The 24,471-nt window shown below is 50.7% G+C and overlaps 1 protein-coding gene across 4 annotated transcripts in view; it reads left to right on the top strand.

Moving 5' to 3' along the window:
• Nucleotides 1-24,471, top strand: part of TRIO (trio Rho guanine nucleotide exchange factor) — a 361,479-nt gene that overhangs the window by 267,017 nt on the left and 69,991 nt on the right. For all 4 annotated transcript variants that reach the window (XM_070774837.1, XM_070774838.1, XM_070774840.1 and 1 more), the window contains exon 34: nucleotides 7,379-7,622. In XM_070774837.1, the coding sequence (XP_070630938.1) occupies nucleotides 7,379-7,622 (244 nt within the window). The remainder of the gene's footprint in view (nucleotides 1-7,378; nucleotides 7,623-24,471) is intronic.

Here is a 24,471-nt window from a genome sequence, read left to right as displayed (position 1 = left end):
TTCCAGGCAAGAGTACTGGAGTGGGTTGCCATGCCTTCTCCGTCTAGACTCCACATGTATGTGTTAATATACGATATTTGTCTTTCTCTTCCTGACTGACTTCACTCTGTATGACAGGCTCTAGGTTCATCCACCTCATTAGAACTGACTCAAATGCGTTCCTTTTTGTAGCTGAGTAATATCCCATTGTGTATTTGTACCACAACTTCCTTGTCCATTAGCTGAGCACTCTTGATTGCAGTGGATTTAGAAGCTGTGTTTGTTGGAAGCTCGAAGCTGTGCGAAAGGTAAACTGCTAAGATTTAGCACCTGGACTTTCGCATCTTGGTGTCTCAGCAGTAAACACTGACCACATACCGAATGGGCAGCCTCTGAAGAAGGGAAGAGTCTCGCTTGAGACGTTTTCCCAACCACTTCTTCAGTCCTACCACATCAGCTGCACACGTGTAGGGTGATGACTCCGTGCTCTTCATGAGGTTCATTCGTGCATCCCCAGATATGAGGCCATCACCCCTTGTGCAGCCCAGGCCAGGTGCTGCCCTGCAGAAACAAGCAGGGGACACCCTCCCCGCCAGCAGCCTGGCGAAGGTGGCACCTGGCATTCGTTCCCTCTATCTTTCCAAGTGATGGTGGCTTTTTATAATTTTTAACAAGTTTCTTAAGTGCACCCATAAAGCCACAAAATGAATGCAGTCTTTGCTGACTTGAGTTACTCAATCAGAAAAACAAAGTTCCCCCCACGCTAGGGTAGAGTGCCTCAGTTCTAAGAAAAGGCAGATTTATTTCAAAAGTACAACTTCAGGCATAACGGCAACAGAAGTATTTCAAAAACCAGTGGCGGATCAAGAAGTGCTTTTCAACATAAAGGTTACGGTGCCCATCAAAGTCACTGTTGACGACGGTGGCCCATCTTTGATTCCAACTTGAGGCGAAAGGTTTATTCCGCCTGTTCTTTTGTGGGAGGGACCAGTCAGCTGGTTACCTGCCTGCCATGCCTTAGGTTTTCAGGGGATAAAGAAAGAGGCCTTTCAAATGAGTGTTTGTGGATAAGTGCTGCTCACTCAGCAAACACAGCGAGCAGGCGCCTCTGGGCTCCCTGCCCTCCCGTGGTCTTGCTTTCCAGGCCTGTGACTGAAAATAGCACGCGTGGGTCCAGCTGTCTGCTTCCTGACTTTCCTTCCTCTTCCCGCTTTTCAGTCAACGAAGCTGTTTAGTCCTGCCCCGCAGCTCAGCTCTCAGCACCTGCCCAGCACGGTCCTGTGCCTCTGGTTCTGACATGTTCAGAGTGAGGGCAAGTGTGGCATGGACCCAGCTTCTGCAGAGCTCAGAGCCCAGAAGCCTGGAACCCGGGAGCTGTCTTCTCTCTGCTTTGCCTGGCTTTTTCACACTTAAAGTTTGCCTTTTCAAATACATCTTTCCAATTGAACTTCTTGGCATGCTTTTGTTTTAACCTTTTTATTCATTTATTTTTGGCTGTGCTGGGTTTTCCTTGCTTTTGCACAGGCTTTCTCTAGTTGTGGCAAGCAGGGGCCATCCTTCGTTGCCAAGTGCCCAGGTTTCTCATTTCAGTGGCTTCTCTTGTTGCAGAGAACAGGCTCTCGGGTGCTCGGGTTTCAGTCGTTGACTCCAGAGCCCAGGTTCAGTGGTTGTGGCACATGGGCTTAGTTGCCCCAAGGCATGTGGGGTCTTCCTGGCCTGGGGATGGAAGCCATGTTTCCTGCGTTGGCAGGCGGAACTCTTAGCCACTGCACCATCAGGGAAGTTTGAGCTTCTTGACACCGTAACTGTCCGTTGCATCTCATGTGTGTCACAGTCAAGGAAGACTTCCAAGAGTTATTTTAAAGTCAGAACCGCTTGTGATCACATTAGTAATGGGGAAAGGGTTAACCTCCCTGAAAAAAAAAAACTATACCCAGAGTTTCTTTCCTAAATAAAATGCTGGATTTGGTAAGCTGCTACTTTGGGAAAAGCTTTTTCTCATAGATTTCTTTATGTTTTCTTTTTGCTTCCCCCTCTCCCCACTTCTTTCTCTTGGCAGGGGGAGGGTGGTGAGAAACACAGCATTTTTGCCATCTTGCATTTTTCAGTTCTCGCAGATTTCTTTTTTTCACCCGGATGTGCGAGAGGCTTACAGTGGTCATTTGGAAACCCAGCAGCAGGTTTTGTGACGGCTTGTCCTGTGAACTTGGCCTTGGGGTTGGGGTGAGCAAGGGGGCCTGGTGGCCACGTGGTTAGGATGGCCTCTGATCAGTCCAAGCCTCAGGCCTCCACCATGTGGCCCAGGGAGCAAGCTGCTGGGTGGATGAGAGGCTGGGTAAGGCGTGTCCTGCGGGGGTTGTTCTGGCTGCCGGTGTGGCCTGTCTCTTGTAACCGTGACGGAGCCATCCTTTCCAATCCCCTTCAGCCGAGGGACCACTTTCTGCTCTGTGTGAGTCTCCTGCAGAACCGCAAGCCCCTCAGTGTGGTTTCTAAGCACCCGCGTTGTACTGGGCTGGAGGATGTGACTTTGCGGGTTGTACTCTCTGCCCTGGAGGGGAGGTGGCTTTTATTAGCCTGCGTCCCTCCTCCTTCTGAAGCGCTCTCAGAAATTTGGTGTGACACCCACCTGCAGCCAATTTGAGGTTCTGGAAGCAGGTTCACTTGCAGCGAGGGCTACACCACCCTCGCATGAGTCAAGAGCCCCTCTTCCTCTGGCGGAGCCTGGCCCACAACTCACCTGGGAGCTGGTCATTCGAGCCAGGCGCTGGCTGTTGTCCTCCCAAGCTGTGTTCTTGGAATACAAACAGGCCTCATTGCAGAGCTCTAGGGAGGGGCTGCTGGAGACCAACGGGCGGGCGAGAAGCCCCCAGCCACGGCTCCGCTTCACTTAGTCCTTGCCTGGGTTCAGGCGAAGGAAAATCGTAAAACATGGTTTCTCCAGAAAACGTAAAAAGTCAGTTCTGTTCTGTGTGGCGGTTGTGGAAGGTCTGCGTGCCTGCAGCACAGGGTAAAGAATCCGCCTGCAGTGCAGGAGTCCTGGGTTCGGTCCCTGGGACGCTGCAAGTGTTTCTTCCTTTTGGGTGAAACAGCAGCCACTTACTCATTTTCGGTCATTGAGAGAATTCAGGCAAAGGGATTCTGGTTTGATTCTGCCAAGTGTGCATGCATCTGGGTCCTTGGAGTTCCCCTGGCCGCCCTTTCAGAGGGACACAGGTGGTCTTGGAGGAGGCATTTCATTATAAAGTATCCGCGGGCCCTTGCTCCAATTAAGACCATTTTACCACCATGCTTTTTAATCATCACATGTAATTTTTTTAAGGTGAAAAACAGAAATAGTGGGGAAAAATATCTTTTAATGAGAATGTCACAAGAGTTACCATATGCCATGGGGATTGAGATTTTCATAAATTACAATCCTAAACTGCGTGTGGTAAGGAGCCCATGATACAAGTCCGTAAAATATATAGATATGAAAAAGATAAAGTGAAAACTTTCACAAAATGTGGTTGAAAAGGAAAAGTGAATTTCTAAACTAGATAAATGGAATGGTAACTCCTTCAACATAGTGATGAAATTATGTCACTAGGGGTAGAAATATCACTGGTAAGGAAAGACCTGTTAATGATGTAATATATATATATAATTATGTATAATATATAGCCTAAACTTTTTCTTACTGGGAGTTTAATTCTACTTGAAAGGCTGTAATGACTTGCATTGATACTTCAAAATAGTTATTTTAAGTCTTTCATACAAAAAAAAGTTTTTGTTTTGTTTGTTTGTTTTTTTAAATTAACAAGCCTGGTTTTAAAGACGAGCTTTGGAATAAGTTTAAAACATTCAAACGTGAACACTGAGACAGAAATTCATGGGTTGTCTCTTCTCTGGACTAGAAAATGTCCATTTAATCCTCTTATAAATTCATGCAGGCAATTCTTATGGGAAAACTCAGCTTATTCTTAGGGGCAGTGCCGAGAAGATATGATTTTCTTTTTTTGACGATAATTCTAGCACTGTTTGAAAATATTCTTCTGATACAAGATTTTGTTACTAAGTTCCCTAAAGCCTTTGAAAAAGAATTTTGACTCAGTATGCAGTTCTTTGTCAGAACAGGCTTGATTTTTATTTCTCAGGCCCTGTCAAGGGCACAGATGTTTCCAATAGTTTTGATTACTGCGCGAGGGGCTGGAACTCGGAGCCAGAAAGAGCGTCCAGCTCCATCCCTCTGGGCCGCCCCCCCCCCACCCCCGTCCTCTCTTCTCACCCTGCCCCCACGACAGAACCTCCAGCAGCCTGAGAAATCCCCTGCAATGGAGAAGGAGGCCGGCACAGGCTGGTGATGAGGGGGCAGTGTCTGAAGTTGAGCTTCCCAGGGTGGAGCCTGGGTGGTGGCTCGTCAGGCCCAGGGAGAGCTCAGCCAAGGGAAAGGGCCATAGGAAGTGCAGGCCTGGGGGGTGCTTGGTGAGCTGGGCTCTGCACCACCGCTTGTCCATGGGTCACGTTTCCCTGGGATGGGAAACATTCCTCCTTTTCGTTACAGGGATTAACCGCTTCTATAACGTGGGTTTTTTTTTTTTTTTTTTTTTACGAGGGAAATTCTTCTGCAGACTGAGCCTCTGCCCTTAACTTTGTAACATCAGCCCCTTCAATTGTTCGCAGAGAAGCAGGAGAAATTCAACATGGTTTTTCCAGAGAGAAGTTTTTAAATTTTAGGTGGGGAGGGTTGTCAGTCACTGATGGAAATAGTCCTTTGCAGCCTAGCAAAGAGAGTTCCTTTCATCGACATTTAAGCTTTATTTTGGATGAGTTTTGTTTTGTTTTGCTTTCTGAGGTTGTGTAGTGGACATGTGTTTCTTATTCTATCTCAACTTGCTCTGGAAAGAAAGGCTTGGTTAGAGCAGGAGGGCAGCGGGGAGCACGGAGCACAGCAGACACAGCGGGTGGTCGCGGTCTCTGCAGGGCCGTGAGCCCGGGCGAGGGGCACGGCTCCCAGCTCTCTGCCGGGGGCCAAAAGGGACGTGTCTTTGTGCCCGCCGCAGCCCCCCGCCCGCCCGTCTTGTTCTTGTGTGCCGATGCCTAGAGGGTGACAGAAAACCGGGCACACGTCGCACACACAGCAGACTCCCTTCCCGAAGCCACGGAGGAAAAGCCCGTGTTTTGTTTTGCTTTGCAAACAGTGGCTTCCTTTATAGAGCAAACCTGTTTTACCGTTCACACACACACACACACACACACACACACACACACACACGGCTGGGACGTTCACAGGAGAGCGACACAGACCTGTTTCCTTGTGCCGAGGGTAGACACACACATACAACCCGAGACATGGCTCATGTCAGGATGGAGGCATAATCTGTTTAAGGAGAAAGTTGCTAAGGATGGTAGACACATCTGAGGGGCGACTTTTCAGAGGGACTCGACAGGGACTTAGATGAGACAGACTGGGCAGGGAGGGCTCAAAGTAGAAGGGACTGTGGGCACAGGGCAGCAAGACCTGCCTCCGACGGGGGACACGGCTGCTCGGGCTGTTAGGCACGCGAGGAGCCATGGAGTGTGCCTGGCGAGTGGGCTGGGACCCTGTGACAGGAGCTTTGAGTCTTCTGCTCAGGAATGTGTACCTATGACTCTTGAATAGGAGGACGGCGTATCTGAGCATATGGCAGCAGTGTTCAGGTACTTTGCAAGGAAAGCCTGGATCAGGCGGGCCCCTCAGGAGACCACTGCAGAAATCCAAGTGAAGTGAGCCACATGGGCGTGCAGAGGGAGGGAGCAGTCAGACAGACACCCCAGAGTCTGACAGTGTTTGGAGGGTGAAGGCATGCGACTGACGGCGGTACCTGAAAGGCAGCCCGGGACGAGTCATGTCTCAGACTCACTGCTCTGGAGAGACGGGGATGCAGCATGGAGGGTGTGGTGTGGACCCCACGCAGGGATGGGGGACACACCGGGGAGCCTGAGTCTGGGGCAGCCGGACTGGAGGGCCAGAGGGGACCGCCCAAACACGGGGCGCTGGTGGTGAGCATGCAGGTGAGCTGTCCCCAGAGAGTGTGCAGTCTGGGGCCAGTGGACAGCACACGGTCACTAGAGGCCCTGCACCTTGTTTCCTGAGCATGGTCACGGAGTTGGTGCTCTTCATGGAGTTTGTAGGTAGGCTTCAGGGGGCCTAAGACTTAAGAGGAGTTTGGTCAGAAAACAGGAGCAAGCTGAGAGGAGAGAAGAAGGGCAAGGCCTTTCAGGCCACAAGCCACGTGGCGTGTGGAGGGGCGTGTTGGCGTGTGGGGTGGGGCGGGGGCAGAGGGTCGGGAAGATGCCGTGGGGTCTGGGGAGGGCTCTGAGGGTTTTGGGGAGAGAGGTGTCTCGGGGTCCCAGGCTCGCTGCTCTGCAGGTACCTCCCAGTCCAGGCGGCACAGGCGCGCAGGAGCCTGCCGTCTCCAGGCCACTCCACGCTCACCAGGCTGGGGTGAACTCCGTCTTGTTTATCACCGTATCTCATAACAACCCCCCCAAAAAGCCTGCGAGCAGAGTTTGTACTTGTGTGTGCTGTGCTGTGTGCTCAGTCACTTCAGTCGTGTCCGACTCTTTGCGACCCCAGGGACAGTAGCCCGCCAGGCTCCTCTGTCCATGGGGATTCTCCAGGCAAGAATACTGGAGTGAGTTGCCATGCCCTCCTCCAGGGGATCTTCCTGACCCAGGGATCCAACCTGTGTCTCTTATGTCTCCTGTGTTGGCAGGTGGGTTCTTTACTACTAGAGCCACCTGGGAACCCCTTTACCTTAAGGTTGATCTGTAAACAAACAGGTTTAAACTGTGTGGGTCCACTTATAATAGGTGCATTTTTTTTTCCAATAAGTACATATATGTGCTGTAAATGTATTTTCTCTTCCTCATGATTTTCTTAATAATGGTTTCTTTTTTACCAGCTTATTTTATTGTCAGAATACAGTACATAATGCACACGACATGCAAAATACGTGTTAGTCGGCTGTTATCGGTAAGGCTTCTGGTCGACAGTCGGCCTCTAGTTTGGGGGTAGTCAAAAGTTATGCACAGATTTCTTTTGACTGTGCAGGGGATCAGTACCCCTAACCCCCATGTTGTTCAAGAATCACCTGTCCGTAGGAGGGGGATATGTCTCAGGCGAATATTTGGACACTCATATAAAAAATCTTCAGGTTCTGAGAGTAACACACTGGAAAAGATGTTAGAATATGAAAAAGTAAACACTATTCTCTTGGTTTGGAAAGGAGGTAAATTCAGGGACTGGAAACTTAAGGGCCCCCACTCAGCCGGCATCCTGCGCAGCTGGACTCCCTCCAGCTGGGAGTGGGCGCCAGCCTCACCTGCTGCAGGCCCGTGGTGGGGACACGCTGGCTGACCTGTGCCCTCTCCTCCCCAGCTGTCCGGCGGCTGCGAGCTGACCGTGGTGATCCACGACTTCACGGCCTGCAACAGCACCGAGCTCACCATCCGCCGCGGCCAGACCGTGGAAGTCTTGGAGCGGCCCCATGACAAACCCGACTGGTGCCTGGTGCGGACCACTGACCGGTCGCCTGCGGCCGAGGGCCTGGTCCCCTGTGGCTCCCTGTGCATCGCCCACTCCAGGAGCAGCATGGAGATGGAGGGCATCTTCAACCACAAAGGTAGGCGTTCGTGGGCGACCGGGACGTCCTCCTGGAAGTGACTGCAGGGCTTGCGTCCACACTTCCTGCAGCCCTGTAAGAGGTGCAATCCCTGATGGTCACTGGCACCCCGGCCCTTCAACACTGCATCCCTGGGCCTTTTTAATCCATCGGGGGCTGCGGATGTCATCTGTCACTCAGAAATAACGGTGCATCGGTCGCCTCAGTTCCCCAGACCGTGTTGTAAGATCTCAGGTTAGAGAGGGGGGAAGGGAGCCGTTCTCTTGGAAGCCAGTGTCATTCATAAACAGAGCAGACAGAAAGGCAGTTTCCTCCAGGTGATGCTAAAAAGAGGTGGGAGAGGTGGGACCACGTTCAGCATCTCCCTAATCAGGTTTTCACATTGTGGATTATTTTGTTTGTGTTAAATACTAGATGGTTGAGTGTGCAGGCCCTGGAAGCATAACTGTGCCATCTTTATAGCCTGGTTAAGTATCTCGGGGCATCTGAGACCCACCCCCCCCACCAAGTTCCCTGCCAGGAGAGGGAACACAGCTGGACCCCCAGAGGGAGGCGAGCTGAGTTAGGCAGGCCTCAGTGTCAGGGGTCTGAAGCTCTGACAAGAGAGATGTCTTTTGAAAGAAGTGTTTTTCCACTGAAATAGCAGGATATTTGAACAAAACAGCATTTGACATTGCTTGTGGACTTGTTTAGACACAGGCAGCTGTCACAAGGCCACTTTTCCACATGTGGCAGGACAGGTCAGTAATGACCTCCTAGCAAGTCTGTTTATCTAAACATCCAGTGTGGTCACTGCTGGACTGATGAGACTTGAAATGGGGCCTGAGTGAATTGAGCTGGTCTGCAGGTGCAGAATATACACTGGACTACAAGACTTAAAATGAAAACAGAATGTCCAATTATTTTATAGTCATTGCATCTGATATGGCAATATATTTTAAAGGATGAATTGAAGAAAATATACTATTAAATTAACTCCACCTGTTTCTTTTTACTACTAAATGGTGACTGCTAGAGCATCTTCACTTCGTATGCAGCATGCACTGTGTCTGCTCGATAGTGTTGCTTAACCTCTCATCTTAGTGAGGAGCTGATAGGAGATTTTTAAGAGCTTTTCAGAAACACTGGCCCTCAGTTTCTAGAAAAATTCTAGAAACTGAATTTGGGTAGTTTCTGTGCTGTGAACCACTTTATATCAGTCTTCGTTTTCTGCAGTACAGATTTGGAGTTCTGCAGTTTGCTCACCCTTCCTGAGAAAGCATCACAGTACTCTGCATATTCCAGTTCTTTCCTGTTAGCATCGGAACGTCCCAGCTGCTCCCTCCGTTTGTCAGCTGTGCCCACTCTACCCTCACCCTGACGCGTCCTGGAGACAGTCCTCCGGCTCCTGAGGGTTAGTCATGGCGGTGACTAAGTGGTGCTGTACAGGAAACTGCTCCTGACCAGCTCACCTCGGGAATGAGTCCCAATCGTGCTCACATCCCTCGGGGCCTAAATGTGACTTTATCATCACCTCAGTACCCAGCTGGAAGAATCAGGCTGTGATGTCTCCAGGGATCTGAAGAGAAAGGCAGAGAATTCTCAGATTTGCCCCAAAGCCGAGGCGTCTGCTTTCATTTCTGGCCAAGCTGCCTGTGAGGCGCTGTTGGGCCCGCCCTGCAGTGATGCCAGGTTCGGGCGGCATTGGGCCTGCCCTGCTGTGTACCGGATTCGGGCAGTATTGGGCCTGCCCTGCTGTGTTACCGGGTTTGGGCAATATTGGCTCTGCCCTGCTGTGTTACAGGGTTTGGGCAGCACTGGGCCTGCCCCACTGTGTTGCCAGGTTTGGGCAATATTGAGCCTGCCCTGCTGTGTTACCGGGTTTGGGCAATATTGGCTCTGCCCCGCTGTGTTACCGGGTTCGGGCGACGTTGGGCCTGCCCCGCTGTGTTACCGGGTTCGGGCAACATTGGGCCTGCCCCGCTGTGTTACCGGGTTCGGGCGACGTTGGGCCTGCCCCGCTGTGTTACCGGGTTCGGGCAACATTGGGCCTGCCCCGCTGTGTTACCGGGTTCGGGCAACATTGGGCCTGCCCCGCTGTGTTACCGGGTTCGGGCGACATTGGGCCTGCCCCGCTGTGTTACCGGGTTCGGGCGTCACTGGACCTGCCCCACTGTGTTACTGGGTTCGGGCATCATTGGGCCTGCTCCTCTGTGTTACCAGGTTCGGGCAATTGGACCTGCCCTGCTGTGTTACCGGGTTCGGGCAATATTGGGCCTGCCCCTCTGTGTTACCGGGTTCGGGTGTCACTGGACCTGCCCTGCTGTGTTACCAGGTTCGGGCAATTGGACCTGCCCTGCTGTGTTACCGGGTTCAGACAATATTGGGCCTGCCCCTCTGTGTTACCGGGTTCGGGCAGCATTGGACCTGGCCTGCTGTGGTCCCTGAGCTCTGAGTTCAGGCAGTGGCCTGTGCTGGGCCCATTAGTATTTCTGGGGTTGCATGATATATTTAAAGTCCTTGAGTCTGAGTTGAAAATAAAGTCCAACTCTTTTTCCAATTGTGTCTATTATGTGCAGAGGAACCCTGGTGAAATGAAGCTACAAATAACACTGGCTCTGGAAGACTTATTTTCTCATGTACCTTTCCCGTGGCGTGTTCTTTACTTCCCAGTGTTCACAATTGCAGGCTAGCCGGGCAAAAAGAACCGTGTATTGATCACACTTGACTTTGTCCTGAAAACCTCCTGTGGAGGTTGGGTTTGTGCTGGTTTTCTGGTTTAACTCCATTCTGTCCCCTGAGCCTTTTCTCTGATACTCTGTCTTCCCATCCCCTGAGACATGACTTCTGCTTTACTAAGAACGTGTTTCTTTGTTGAATAAAACCGGTTGTGAACTAACGGTCGTTTAGCAGATCAGAGCTCAGAACCTGATCCATTTCTTCCTTATGTCTGGATTTTTTATTTTTCCTGCCGTGTAAGGAAACTTGAGGTTGTCTGTTCCCTTACAGTGTTAAGACTTGGGAGGCTGATGGGGAGGGAAGAACCTGCTTTAGGCTCTTTGATAGACCTCTGCCAGAGCCTCCTGTCCACATTTAGGTCCAGGAAAGCAGGCAATGACCAGGGTCTTCCATCTAGGAGAAGAGTCTTCGGCAAGTAGTTGGGGCAACAAGAGCCAAGGATTCAAAAGAGCCGCAGGGACTGTGGGGCAAGAAGCCGCTGCCCCCTTGGGAGGCCCCACAGCCGCCCTCCTCAATCTGTGTGTGCTGGGCTGGGGGCGCTTGTTACTCACAGGTGTCAGCATCTCCTTCTGAGCCCTTCTCATTCTGAAAGCCGGCTGGACTTGAGGGACCTCCATCCCCACCCCACCCCACCCCTCCGCCAGGGTGGAGTTGAGTATGGCCCCTCCTGTGGCACAGCTGGATGTCCAGCGCTCTCCAGGTCTCCTCTTGGTGAGATCACACAGACGGGCTGTGGTCTTTCCTGTAGTCATGTACAGATGCGAGAGTTGGACCATAGAGAAGGCTGAGCACCAAAAAACTGATGCTTTCTAATTGTGGTGCCTTGAGAGTCCCTTGGACAGCAAGGAGATCGAACCAGTCAATCCTAAAGGAAATCAACCTTGAATACTCATTGGAAGGACTGACGCTGAAGCTCTAATATTTTGGCCACCTGATGTGAAAAGCCGACTCACTGGAAAAGACCCTGATGCTGGGAAAGATGGAGGGCAGGAAGAAGTGGGGTGACAGGAAGGTGAGATGGTTGGATGGCATACTGACTTGATGGACATGAGTTTGAGCACGCTCCAAGAGATAATGAAGGACAGGAAAACCTGGCATGCTGCAGCCCGTGAAGTTGCAGAGTAGGACATGACTGAGCGACTGAACAGCAACAGTTTGTCTCTCGTCACTCACTGTTGATCTCTAAAGATAGTTTCTTCAATGTCTGTGATTTTTGCTGCTCTGACCTTCCAGGTGGAAGGAACAAGGACATTTTGCTAATCTTTAGTTCCAAAATTTCAGAGCCTTCGTGCCTCAGTTTTTTTCACAAGTCCCCAATCCAGACACCTTAATTTCCAGTGTGAAAAACATGCCTATGGAGATTAAATGTCTCTGTATTTGGTTGTGTATGATTTGTAAGGATTGCAGTGTGACCCAATACTCAGGTCAGCCCAAAAGGCCCAGTACCCCCTGAGCACTGCCAGGGCCATGATGCTTTTCAGCAGGGCTGGAGTTGGAATGTGCTGGACGATGAGAATCCCTGGTAGCTTAGGGCTTCCCTGGTGGCTCAGCTGGTAAAGAATCTGCCTGCAATGGGGGAGACCTGGGTTCGATCCCTGGGTTGGGAAGATCCCCTGGAGAAGGGAACAGCTACCCGTTCCAGTATTCTGGCCTGGAGAATTGCCTGGACTGTATGGTCCATGGGGTCACAAAGAGTCAGACACGACTGAGCAACTTGCACTTGACTCACAGGCCCCTTGTGCGATGCTGTGTGTGCTCTGGGTGATGTGGGGGAGGATAGAGTTAACTGATACAAATGAACAGTAAGAATAATTGTACAATTTGTTCTTCGAGGAGATACTTTTGTGTGTCTGCAACTAGACTTCAGTGTGCACGTTATTCATGGGAAAGGCCTGTACGGGCGACCTGCCTTGGAGCAGTGTTTGCCGACGGGCAGCCCTGGACTCTCATTCCTGTCTTGCTCCAGCCGCCACCCCCTGCCGTAGCCTCTCAGGCATGGGTGGCCTGAGAGCAGCCACTCTGAGCAGAGCGAGGCCTCAGCGAGTCCCTGTGCTCCTCCAGCCCCCGGGTCTGCGGTTCACACCACCTCCCGCCCCATCAGCATCTCTGCGGGCTGGGCTCCCAGCGAGTCCACTGAGCCAGCCGCGTTGAGACGCACTGGCCGCCACCTCCCACCCTGTTTGTGATCGTTGATTGCTGATACGGGGTCCAAGCATTATATCAGAAACTCTTAGAAAATCCAAGGGTTTTTTTTCCTGTCCCACTGTCTCAAGGAGGAGAGCTGTCACTGTTCTCTGTTTATTTACTTAGTCTTGGCCCGGAAAGTAAACAAGAATCTCAGAAATCTGTTTATATTCCCAACAAGGCGAGCCTGGGTGGGTCAGCTGTGCTCTGCCTTCATGACCAAGCGCGGAGGGTGTGTGAGAGCTTGGCTCCGGGCTTCAGGTAAGAACTCAGCAGGCATCCCCGCGGCAGGGCAGGGCCCCGGGCTGGCAGCAGTGCCCAGGAGCGGTAACGACAGGATGGACGATGCTCAGAAGGATTGTCTCAGTCAGTAACCGGGCAGAGTCCCGTCCCGAGCTCCCTGCAGGACGCATGTGCCTGAAGCGCATCGTGGCAGCAATTTTGACTGTCTTCACTTTTTTTTCAGTGTAAAACCAGAGCCCCTTATGAGTCTTAAGGGGGTCCTTCCATTGTGCTCACACTCAATCATTGCATCGGAAAGACTGCCCGTGTGACTGTCATGGGCCTGTCAACTGAGGTCTTCCCTGCCCGGCCTGGCCCAGTTCGAGTTGAATTTGGAAAGTCGCTGTCAGCCACCACTGAGTTACCTTTTGCTAATCCTTGGCTTTGAGACAGGAGCTTCCGGGGTGAGAGTGATGTTTATGGTCGGCTAAGTGAAGACCTTCCGGGGCAAGAGTGATGTTTGTGGTTGGAGTCTTTGGAAGAGGCAATGTGTTGCACTTGCAGGGTGTCTTCTTTGTGCCAGGACCTGAATTCTGACTCCGTCTCTGTCTTTGGTGACATTGCACCCCTGCGCCTGAGGTGGGTGCAAACAGGTGGTCTCTGAGGTCCTCCCCGCCTCTGATGTTCTCAGGTTGTGTATTTTGAGGCCTTTCTGAATGAAAGCCAATTCCAAATCTCCCGCTTCTCCTTATGCTAACCCCTAATGAGGTGGCAAGTGGTCTTTTTGCTAGTCCAGTGATGTATTTAGGAGAAAAGATCCATTTAGGAACTTTAGCCTTATTTAACCTCTCTGAAAATTATTTATCAAGTTTTTTCTCTCTGGGATAGTGTGTAGGTCAGTACTTGCATTTCATTTTGAAAAAGTTAAAAGCATGGTCTTTTCACTCTGAATTCTTCATTAAAAAACAAGGAAATAGAAACATGAGAAACAAGATTTCTTGCCCACCAGCCACTGGGGCCTCTACACCCAGGGCTTTGACTCACACCCCACACTTACTGAAGCAACCCTCCGCAGTTTCCAGCTTACCACATCACCTGCCGATAAGTGGGTGCCGTCAAAACCCGCTAAAAGAGAAAACCCAGGCATTGTCTTCTATAAATGTGGTGATAAATGATTGTTATCGGTGAAATGGGGCATTTTCTATAATCCAAGTGAAAATTAGGAAAGTGAGAGATGATCATGAGAAACCACCTGAAATGTAGGTTTTCCTCTGGGTTCCACCTGGGGCTGTCTCCTTGCCCCTCTCCCGGGGTTTTCCTGCCCATCCTTCTCCTGAAGTATTTGACTCTTCACTGGACTGTCCTCCCAACTTCTCGAAGCCTCTAGTATTCAGATTCCTGCTCCTACCACCTCCCAGAAGTAAATGGACACGGCCCCACTTGCTGCCCCCCAAATGGCCAGCACACCTGAGGCTCTCTTCACTGCCGCCCGCAATTTCTCCCTGTGATAATACACATAGAGCGTGAAATTTCCCGTCGGAACGACTGAGAAGTGCGTGGCAGTGGCGTCAGGCGCATCCACTTGATGATGCCCCATCTCCACCGTCCACCCTCAGCTCTCACTGTCCCCGCCTCTGAACACTAACTCCCCCCACCCCAGCCCTGGAACCCACCACTCCACCTCTGTGTGTGGGAGCTCGACCCCTCTCAGGACCGTGAGTAGAATTATACATGTTTCTTTGGTGACTGGCTTGATCCACTGAACATGATGTCTTCAGGGTTCATCCTTGTTGTAGCCTGTGTCAGGATGTCCCTCCATGTTAACTGACTCACGCTCCACCCATGGATAGGTGATGGCTGTGTCAGGACGTCCCTCCATGTTAACTGACGCTCCACCTATGGATAGGTGACGGCTGTGTCAGGACGTCCCTCCATGTTAACTGACTCACGCTCCACCCATGGATAGGTGACGGCTGTGTCAGGATGTCCCTCCATGTTAACTGACTCACACTCCACCCATGGATAGGTGACGGCTGTGTCAGGATGTCCCTCCATGTTAACTGACTCACACTCCACCCATGGATAGGTGACGGCTGTGTCAGGATGTCCCTCCATGTTAACTGACTCACGCTCCACCCATGGATAGGTGACGGCTGTGTCAGGACGTCCGTCCATGTTAACTGACTCACACTCCACCCATGGATAGGTGACGGCTGTGTCAGGACGTCCCTCCATGTTAACTGACTCACGCTCCACCCATGCATAGGTGACGGCTGTGTCAGGACGTCCCTCCATGTTAACTGACTCCCGCTCCACCATGCATAGGTGACGGCTCGTTGTCCTCCTTCTCTTGGTGGACACGGGTTGCTTCCACCGTTGGGCCTGGGTGAATAGAGCTGCTCTGTCTCCGGGCGCTTTGGGAAGTGCACCCAGATGTGGAATTGCTGGGTCATATGATGCTGCTGTTTTTGATTTTTGAGCATGCTCACCACGTTTTGTTGTTGTTGTTGTTTTAGTCTCTAAATCATGTCTGACTCTTTGCAACCCCATGGACTGTAGCCCACCAGGCTCCTCTGTCCATGGGATTTCCCAGGCAAGAATACTGGACTGGGTTGCCATTTCCTTCTCCAGGGGATCTTCCCAACCCAGGGATCAAACTCCCATCTCCTGCATCGGCAGGCAGATTCTCTTACCACTGAGCCACATTTTGGAAGCCACATTTAGGGAAGCCTCCACATTTTGTTACTTTTATCTGAATAGCACCTGTGGTGCTGGAGAAGACTCTTGAGAGTCCCTTGGACTGCCAGGACATCAAACCAGTCAATCCTAAAGGAAATCAACCCTAAATATTCATTGGAAGGACTGATGCTGAAGCTGAAACTCCAGTACTTTGGCCACTTAATGCAAAGTGCCGACTCACTAGAAAAGACCCTGATGGGTCTCCTCCTGAAGGCAGGAGGAGAAGGGAATAACAGCAGATGAGATGGTTGGATGGCATCACCCACTCAAAGGACATGAGTTTGAGCAAACTCCAGAAGTTGGTGATGGACAGGGAAGCCTGGCGTGCTGCAGTCGGCGGGGTCACGAAGAGTCAGACACAACTGAGTGACTGAACAACAGCAGCGGATGGTACCCTTCAGGCCTGTTCTCCTTCACCCGTCGCCACCTTGTCTCCTCCCCACTAGGTCTCCCAGCCTCACTTCTAACCCTCTTATTGCAGCTGAAACACAAACCTGGTCATACTGGGCTCCTGCTTAAATTTCTTCAGTGACTTGGTGTTGATCACAGAATAAAATCGCAGTTTCCTAACACATCCTACAGAGCCTTGCCCCTCGCACTCGTGTGCACGTGTACACACACGCTGAGTGCACAAGTGCCCTCTTTCTCCCCTGGTGTGGTCCTCAACTACCGGGAGCAGGGGTTGGTTCTCAGTCTCTCGCCCCTACCTGACATTCCTGTCCCTTCTCACCAAATGTAAAGCCCTTCAGGAAAAAAAAAAAATGAATGTATTCAGTGAGTCTGTGGAGGTGAGGATGCCGTTAACAAGTATTTCAACATAAAGGCTAAGGTTAGGGTAACCTGAGAAAGTCTGCGTGATGAACTCCAGGGGCCACTGAGAACACGCGAGGAGCCGCGTGGGAACTCACCGAAAGAACCTGAGAAGGCGCCAGCGGGTGCAGCAACAGAGCTGAACGTGCAGATGTGGCGGGGCGAGTACAGGGGCACGGGCTGTGGACAGCGGGCTTGGCGAGGGGCGGGAGCGGGGGCCCTGCGTGCAGGTCACAGGGCCTCTACTTGTGGCGGTGTGGGCTCAGCAGGGGTGCTCACTGGCAAGTGAGAACCATTCGTCCTGATCCACTTTGTCCAGTTCTGTCCTGTGTTTTCTCACTTTCACGATACACGGCCTTCTTTAGATAAACCCACAGGGCCACTACTCAAAGCTGTGAGAAAAGGACATACCATTGAGACCAGGGGTTACACTCAGACTCACATGCAGTTTCTTAGAACAAATGAAGCAACGATGGATGAATGGATGGATGAAGTGCCCAGACCCCGGGTCTGGAGGTCGTAAGTTCCACCTCTGATTCTCAGGGTAACCGCTGACACAGCCACTACGCGAGGATGAAATTGGGACACGTTTCCCTTAAGGCCCAAGTTGCAGAGTCTCTGAGGCCCCACCACCCTCTGTCCAGGGCATTTCTCCTGACCTGGCCCCTTCCTTCAGCTCCCTGTCCACATCCAGGCCCTGGGAGGTTGTGGCTCTTCCCGCTTGCTGGTGGCGCCCACCAGTTCCCGTGCCCTCTGCCCCACAGCCCCTTGGCCCCGTGCCGTACAGGTGAGACCAGGTAACAGGACTCAGCACAGGTTTGCAGGTGGCGGAAGAGGAGGACTCAGAGGCTGCCAGTGTGTGCTGTCTCAGGAACCCCAGGCCTCGCCTGGTGCCTATCATCTGGGTTTGGTGAGCGCCAGCTCAGAGGGTAGATATATTAAAGTGGTTCCCCTGCTCAGAATATAAGCAGTTGCTAAGGTTCAGTCCTGAATATTCATTGGAAGGACTGATACTGAAGCTGAAACTCTATGCAAAGAACTGACTCATTGGAAAAGACTCTGATGCTGGAAAAGATCGAAGGCAGGAGGAGAAGGGGACGACAGAGGGTGAGATGGTTGGATGGCATCACCGACTCGATGGACATGAGTTTGAGTAGGCTCCGGGAGTTGGTGATAGAAAGGAAGCCCTGTCCATCCCTGTCCTCCCTGGCGTGCCTTTGCGTCCATGGGGTCACAAAGAGTCAGACACGACTGAGCGACTGAACTGAACTAAAGGGTCCTCACCCCGATCCAGACCACCTTCCCAGTTCCCGGGGCAGCCCACCTGGCCAAGAGACACCCACTCCTGAGAGGAAGCCTGAACTCTGCTCACAGGGCCAAGGCCTCGTCCTTTGCTTCTCTGCCTTCACCAGAAATGTAGGCAAGGAAAGATAGAGCTCTGGGACCCAGGCCTCTTACATTTCCCCAAGGGTTTTGAGACAGCTGGGCTTAACGTTTGTTCAACCCAAATATCCTCTTCCCTACATCGTGAAATCTGCTGCCTCAAGGATGAATCTAGTCCACCACATATGACTGCTTATGCCTTTTAGATGACCTACACCTTTTAGGAAAGTGTAAGATAAGACATTAAAAAGGCTGTCCCAGTAAGTTACATCAGTCCTGTCTGACTCTTTGAGATGCTGTGTATAGCCTGTGAGGCTCCTCAGTCCATGGGGTTCTCCAGGCAGGAACACTAGAGTGGGTGGCCGTTCCCTCCTCCTGGGGGTCTTCCTGACTCAGGGACTGAACCCTTATCTCATTTTGTTTCCTGAATTAGCAGGTGGGTTCTTTACCCCTAGTGCCACCTGGGAAGACCCCTGGGAAGTCTAAACCCATCAGGCTTTAGTGATTTTAAAAATTTTAGTTGAGTCTTTTGTGGTTCTGCTGTATTTAGGCATTTGCTTAGTACCAGATTGTCCCTATTAATCAGAAAACATAGCCACCCCAGGCACACCGATGCATAGCCGTTCAAACCTGTATCTGCCCACACATCCTTTAAAAATATATAATGGAGGATCTATATAATTTTTTTTTTAAATTAGCTTGGAAAAAGAGCACTTTTTGGTCTGTTTGAATAGCTGCTAATATAAATCCCTGTGGGAAGAAAAACTGAGGAACAGAGAGTTGCCCCAAGAACAAAGACTTAGTCCCTCCTCTGAGCCCCAGGGTGGATCTAGGGCGAGGGGATCGGCCCAAGACCTGTGATTAAGGCGTGTTTTCTGTGCAGCATGTAATTACGGAGCCACACAAGTGGCCATGACTATGTTGAATGCTTCATGTTGGAAGTATTTTCATACTCCATCTTCACATTAAGGTGTTTATTAAAACAGGAAAAAGACCTAAGAAGGTATTGACACCATCTATATTAGATGATCACAAAATTATATATATAGCGAAGCCATAAACAATGAATCAGCGAGCCACCTTCCCACAGACGACCATGACACAGTGTTTAGGGCAGGAGACATAGTCAGGGAGCAGAGATCACCAGGGAAAATTGTGTGTCTTGCTCAGGATGACCCAGGGCCAGGCAGGGTGACTGCTTCCTGCCTCCCTGTGGACTCTGTTCTAACTGCCTCCCCTATGACATACGCACATGTCAGATTTTGCCATTCATTAGACAGGCTGGAGTTTCTCTTTTAAATGTGTTCGCTCTAATTCTCATCTCCTGAAGCTGTGAAAGGTTACAGGGAGATGATGTGTTTGGTGCACGGGTTTTCATTAAATATTTTGAAGATGAATAAACACTGCCCATGCAGGGGGATGTACATGTACGTTTCAGCCAGAGTCAGTCAGCACTTGTTTCCTGATGGTGTTTACTGGGTCGCGGCTCTGAGGACACCTGGTAAAACAGCGTGTGCCGGGAAAACTGAGGTCCGTTTGGCTTTGACCCCTGTATTTCTTTCTCTGTTCTGAGAAGCATGAGATGGTTTTGTGATTATTTTGTGTGCCTCAAGCTGAAACATTAACAGAATTTTGAAAGATTTGACTGTAGATCCTGGTAGATAGGGTAGAGCTAAAATCTATGACCAAAAAAAAAAGCTGTGACTGAAACGCAGAGACTCACTTTGCCAATAGAGGTTCTGTCTAGTCAGTTATGGCCCTTCCAGTAATCATGTATGGACATGAGAGTTGGACCATGAAGACTAAGTGCCAAAGAATTGATGCTTTCGAATTATGGCGCTGGAGAAGACTCTTGAGAGTCTCTTAGACAGCAAGGAGATCAAATCAATCGAAAGGAGATCATCCTTAAATATCCATTGGAAGGACTGATGGTGAAGCTGAAGCTCCAATACTTTGGCCACCTGATGCAAAGAGCCAGCTCATTGGAAAAGACTGTGATGCTGGGAAAGATTGAGGGCAGGAGGAGAAGGGAACGACAGAGGGTGAGACGGTTGGATGGCATCACTGACTCAGTGGACATGAGTTTGAGCAAGCTCCGGGGGATGGTAAAGGACAGGGAAGCCTGGCATGCTACAGTCCGTGGGGTCACAAAGAGACACAACTTAAGACTGAACAAGAGCAACAGCAACCTGATAGCTGAGCTGCAAGTGGCATGGAGAGCGGAAAGGATCTGCAAAGCCCCAGGCTGTGTCTGTTGCAGCAGGTCCTGATCTAATCTGATAGAAGCAGCAGTACCTGTGTCTGGAGAGGTTAAAGCGTCTGCCTGGAATGCGGGAGACCGGGGTTCGATCCCTGGGTCAGGAAAATCCCCTGAAGAAGGAAATGGCAATCCACTCCAGTACTCTTGCCTGGAGAATCCCATGTAGGGAGGAGCCTGATGGGCTACAGTCCATGGGGTCACAAAGAGTCGGACACGACTGAGCGACTTCACTTCACTTCACTTCACAAAACTTTTACATACCATTTCAGCGACCCCCACATTCAGAACTTCGTTTCTAAATAAGGAAAGAAATATCAAATATTAAAACTTATTTTTAGATGTTTCACATGGTTCAAAAATAAAACTGAAGAAGTGTAAGTTGAGAAGTCTGGTTCCCACAGCCCGTCCGCCACACTTGGGTCACGCTTTGTGTTCGTTACTCGTTTCTGCGCCTGGTGCTGTGTGCGGCACGTGCAAGCCTGTGCTCCCTGTTCACTCCTCTTTCCATCTTCCTACCTAAAAGGGAGCGGATTTTGCCCCAACTTTGTCACTCATTCGTACCTTTTGGGAGTGACTTTAGTACCTAAAGAGGTGTCTGCCTCCTCCTTTTCCATGGACGGGAGAACTTGCTGTGTGCACATGCCTTGCTTGGTAACTCGTGCAAGGCTGAGCACCCTGGGCTGCTGCTGTTATGAACAGGGCCGAGAGGGCCACGGTGTGTAGACGTCTTCTCGTTCATAAGCAGCCCTGTCTATGACGAAGTTCTACCAGTGGGATTGTTGGGTTCAGTGGTAAATGCATCCATGGAAAACACACTTTTGAGGCAGAATCACCTGAATCGTAAATTAATCAATCAGGGCTTCCCTGGTGGCCCAGTGGCTCAGCCTCTGTGTTTTCAGTGCAGTGGGCCTGGGTTTGATCCCTCCTAGACCCCACATAGTTGTGGCAACAACTATTTATAAGACCCAACACAGCCAAATAAATAAATAATATTTTTTTAAATAATTAAAAATAATCAGATCAGAAAAATATCACAGTTAACAGGTTATTTAATGACATTTCTTTTATGTATTTTTTAAATTTTGGTCAGAGTGGTGACATTTGCACTGTCCATTTCAGCGACCCACACTGAACACACTGAATTCTAATTTTATCTTGCTGTTCTGTCCCTAAGCCGTGTCCAACTCTTTCCGACTCCATGGACTGCAGCATGTCAGGCTTCCCTGTCCTTCCCCATCTCCCAGAATTTGCTCAAACTCATGTCTGTTGTATGCCATCCAACCATCTCATCTCTGTCATCCCCTTCTCCTGCCTTCTGTCTTTCCCAGCATCAGAGTCTTTCCCAGTGAGTCGGTTCTTCGCATCAGCTGGCCAAAGTATCGGAGCTTCAGCTTCAGCATCAGTCCTTCCAATGAATATTCGGGACTGATTTCCTTTAGGATGGACTGGTTGGATCTCCTTGCAGTCCAAGGGCCTCTCAAGAGTCTTCTCCAATACCGCAATTTTATCTCACCCAGTTAGAAACAAAAGGCTGCCCTCTTTGAGTAAGGGCCCTCCTGAAAGTCATAAATGACTTGAAAGTCGTAAATGACGCGGGACGTTTCCGTGTGACTCCTGTGAGGTGAGACTTCGGTGGAGGTTTTCTTTCCCACAGGGCTCTGCACAGGAGTGTGCAGTGAAGTGTTGACATAAATACTGCCTCACCAGGGCTGCATTTTGCGCAGATTCTGTCAGAGGGGTGCATATGAAGAGTTCGACGCTAATGGCAGAACAGTGGTAGTTTCCAAAGAGCGAGTGACCTCCCGTAGTGTGCGTCTAAAAGTAGCCGTTGGGACTCTTGTGCCGTCCGTCCAGGCCAGACCACACCACACCATCACCTGTGAGAAACACGTTCAGGAGACAGTGTTTTCTGGGGTTCCCCTAAGGGGCTTGGAAGTCTCCATACAATCTCTGTACTTCCTGAAGGATTCAGTTTCTAATCACAAGCAATTCCATAACAAAATTTGAAAAATACTGTTTTAAAAAATATTTATTCACTGGTTTGTTTATTTGGCTGCAGTGGGTGTTACTGTGGTTTATGGGCTCTAGTTCCCTGACCAGGAATTGAACCCAGGTCCCCTGCATTAGGAGCACAGAATCTTAGCTATTGGACTGCCAGGGAAGTCCCTGAAAAATACTATTTTTTAAACCCTGCACAGTGTAACTTTTTCCTTCTGTACTGACAGGCTGAAAGGATTTTGGAGGAGCGAGAGGAGTGTGGGAGGCCGGAGGTCAGTCAGAGAGTTCAAGAAGCTGACCTTTGAACTCCGCCCCTCACAGCCAGCTCTGTCTGGAAGAAGGGTCCTGACCCCTTTCCCAGTGCCCTCTGGACAAGCGGAACTGCCCTGGCATCTCCTGACATGCTTTGGTGCTGGGGCCTTTGAGGTGCACTGTAGGGTGGTCTGACCAGCGGTGGCTGGGGTATTTGGACAGCTTGACCATTCCACAAGGCTGACCATTCAAAGTGTTAGTCGCTCAGTTGTGTCTGACTCTTTGTGATCCCAGGGACTATAGCCCTCCAGGCTCCTCTGTCCATGGGATTCTCCAGGCAAGAATACTGGAGTGGGTTGCCATTCCCTTCTCCCGGGGACCTTCCTGACCCAGGAATCGAACCTGGGTCTCCTGCATTGCAGGCAGGTTCTTTACCGTCGGAGCCACCAAAGAAGCCCGTTTTTCAAGGGCGTCATCATTTTCCAAAAACTCTTCTGACTGTCCAGGCTCAGGACAGCGGACCCAGCGTCTTTGTGTCTGAAGGGCCCTTTCAGACGTGTGAGATGCAATAAACAGGCTCATTCGCCTGGCAGCTCTGGAATTCCACGCTGGTCCCCGTTGTCTTGAAGCCTTCGGTTCAGGTGGATCCTTTCCCTCCCCCACCCCTTCTCCTGAGTCTGTAGAACTTTGAGTTTACTAGCAGGAAAGAATATTCACGTTCTGTTTTTTGAGATAGGTTAGCTTCCTTTGGTCTCAAAAATAATGAGTCCCAGATGATTATCAGATGGGGCAGAGGCTGCTTCAGTCATCTCAGGCCGCCCTCACACAAACCACAGACTGCATGGCTTAGACAGCAGACGCTGATTTCTTCGTAGTCCTAGAAGCCCTAGGTCCAAATGAAGGCGTGGGCAGACTCGCTTTCTTGGCGAGCAGACAGCCACCTGCTTGCTTGTCCTCACATGCTCCTCCCTCTGTGTGCACCCCAGTGACTCTCTATGTGTCTCGATTTCCGGTTCTAATAAGGACCTCAGTCATACTAGATTTAGACCCACCCTTACAACTTCGTTTTAACCTAGTCACTTTCGTAAAGACCCTGTCTCCAAATCTGGTTACATTCTGAGGTCCTGGGAGTTAGGACTTGAACTCAGGAGTTTGAGGGGGCCACAGTCAGCTTCACTGTGGAAAAGACCCTGATGCTGGGAAAGATCAAGGGCAGGAGGATGAGATGGTTGGATGGCATCACTGACTCGATGGGCATGAGTCTGAACAAACTCAGGGAGATGGTGTAGAACAGGGAAGTCTGATGTGCTGCAGTCAATGGGATCGCACGACTGAGCAACTGAACAACAGTCAGCCTCTTGCAGAGGGGCGGGTGGAGCCTCAGAAGGTAACGGTAGTGACAGGAAGTGTGAGGGTGTGCCCTGTGCCAGGCTCTGTGCTGCTTTTCTCTTCATTTCATCCTCAGGATACTCTGATGGCAGTGTATGCTGCTGTCATCCCGGTGTGATGCGCGGAAGATGGACAGAGAGAGAGAGTAACTTGACCCAGCTTAGTAGACGGCAGAAAATGGGATTCGAAAAGCAGTGGTCAGCCTTCAGGGCTCCAGTTCCTAACCACTGCGTGCCTTGCTCTCCATACAAGCTGGAAGGAGCCCGTGGTCTAGTGGGGAAGCTATGGCTTCTGTAAGCAAACTCAGCTGCCCCGGGCCAGCCATCACTTGTGGAAGAGCTGATTCGAGAAGCCAGTCCCTCTTGCCCACCACACACGAGACCTTTTGCCTCCCTGGGGCTGCACACATTCCTAAGACACGCCCCACCACACACACACACACACACCACCACCACCAGCAGCAGCGGTCGGTTTCTCTGAGAAAGACCCATTTTCAACTTTTCTGATTTCAGTCATCAGACAGTAATTCCAATTGCTTTTCCACTGCCCGGAGAAGCCACCCTGATGGAAATCTGTCCTCCTTTCTTCTCTTGATGCCCCTTCACTCCTCTCCCGCCTCCCTGCATCAAGCACAGAACCTCACCCTCAATGGGGGATGTCAGCCAGTGAAAAGAAGAACCAGTCACAAGAGTTAAAAATGATGTTTTTTTAAAAATCAATCTGCATCCAGAAGTAAGAGTTTACTGCTCCCTCCCCACCTAAAAGAAAAAATCAAAATCTGCCCCTTTGCCTTTACTGGAAGAGCTTCCTGTCAGGGCTTCTGTACTCCACGACCTTCCTGGGGGGGTTTTCTGCAGAATTGGGACGAGAAAGGTGCGTACTGGCTGTCAGGAG

This window comes from Bos indicus, chromosome 20, assembly GCF_029378745.1.
Source record: "Bos indicus isolate NIAB-ARS_2022 breed Sahiwal x Tharparkar chromosome 20, NIAB-ARS_B.indTharparkar_mat_pri_1.0, whole genome shotgun sequence".
Taxonomy (NCBI): Eukaryota; Metazoa; Chordata; class Mammalia; order Artiodactyla; family Bovidae; genus Bos; species Bos indicus.
Note: the sequence above shows the minus strand (reverse complement) of the source record. Positions and strands in the feature narration are given on the sequence as shown.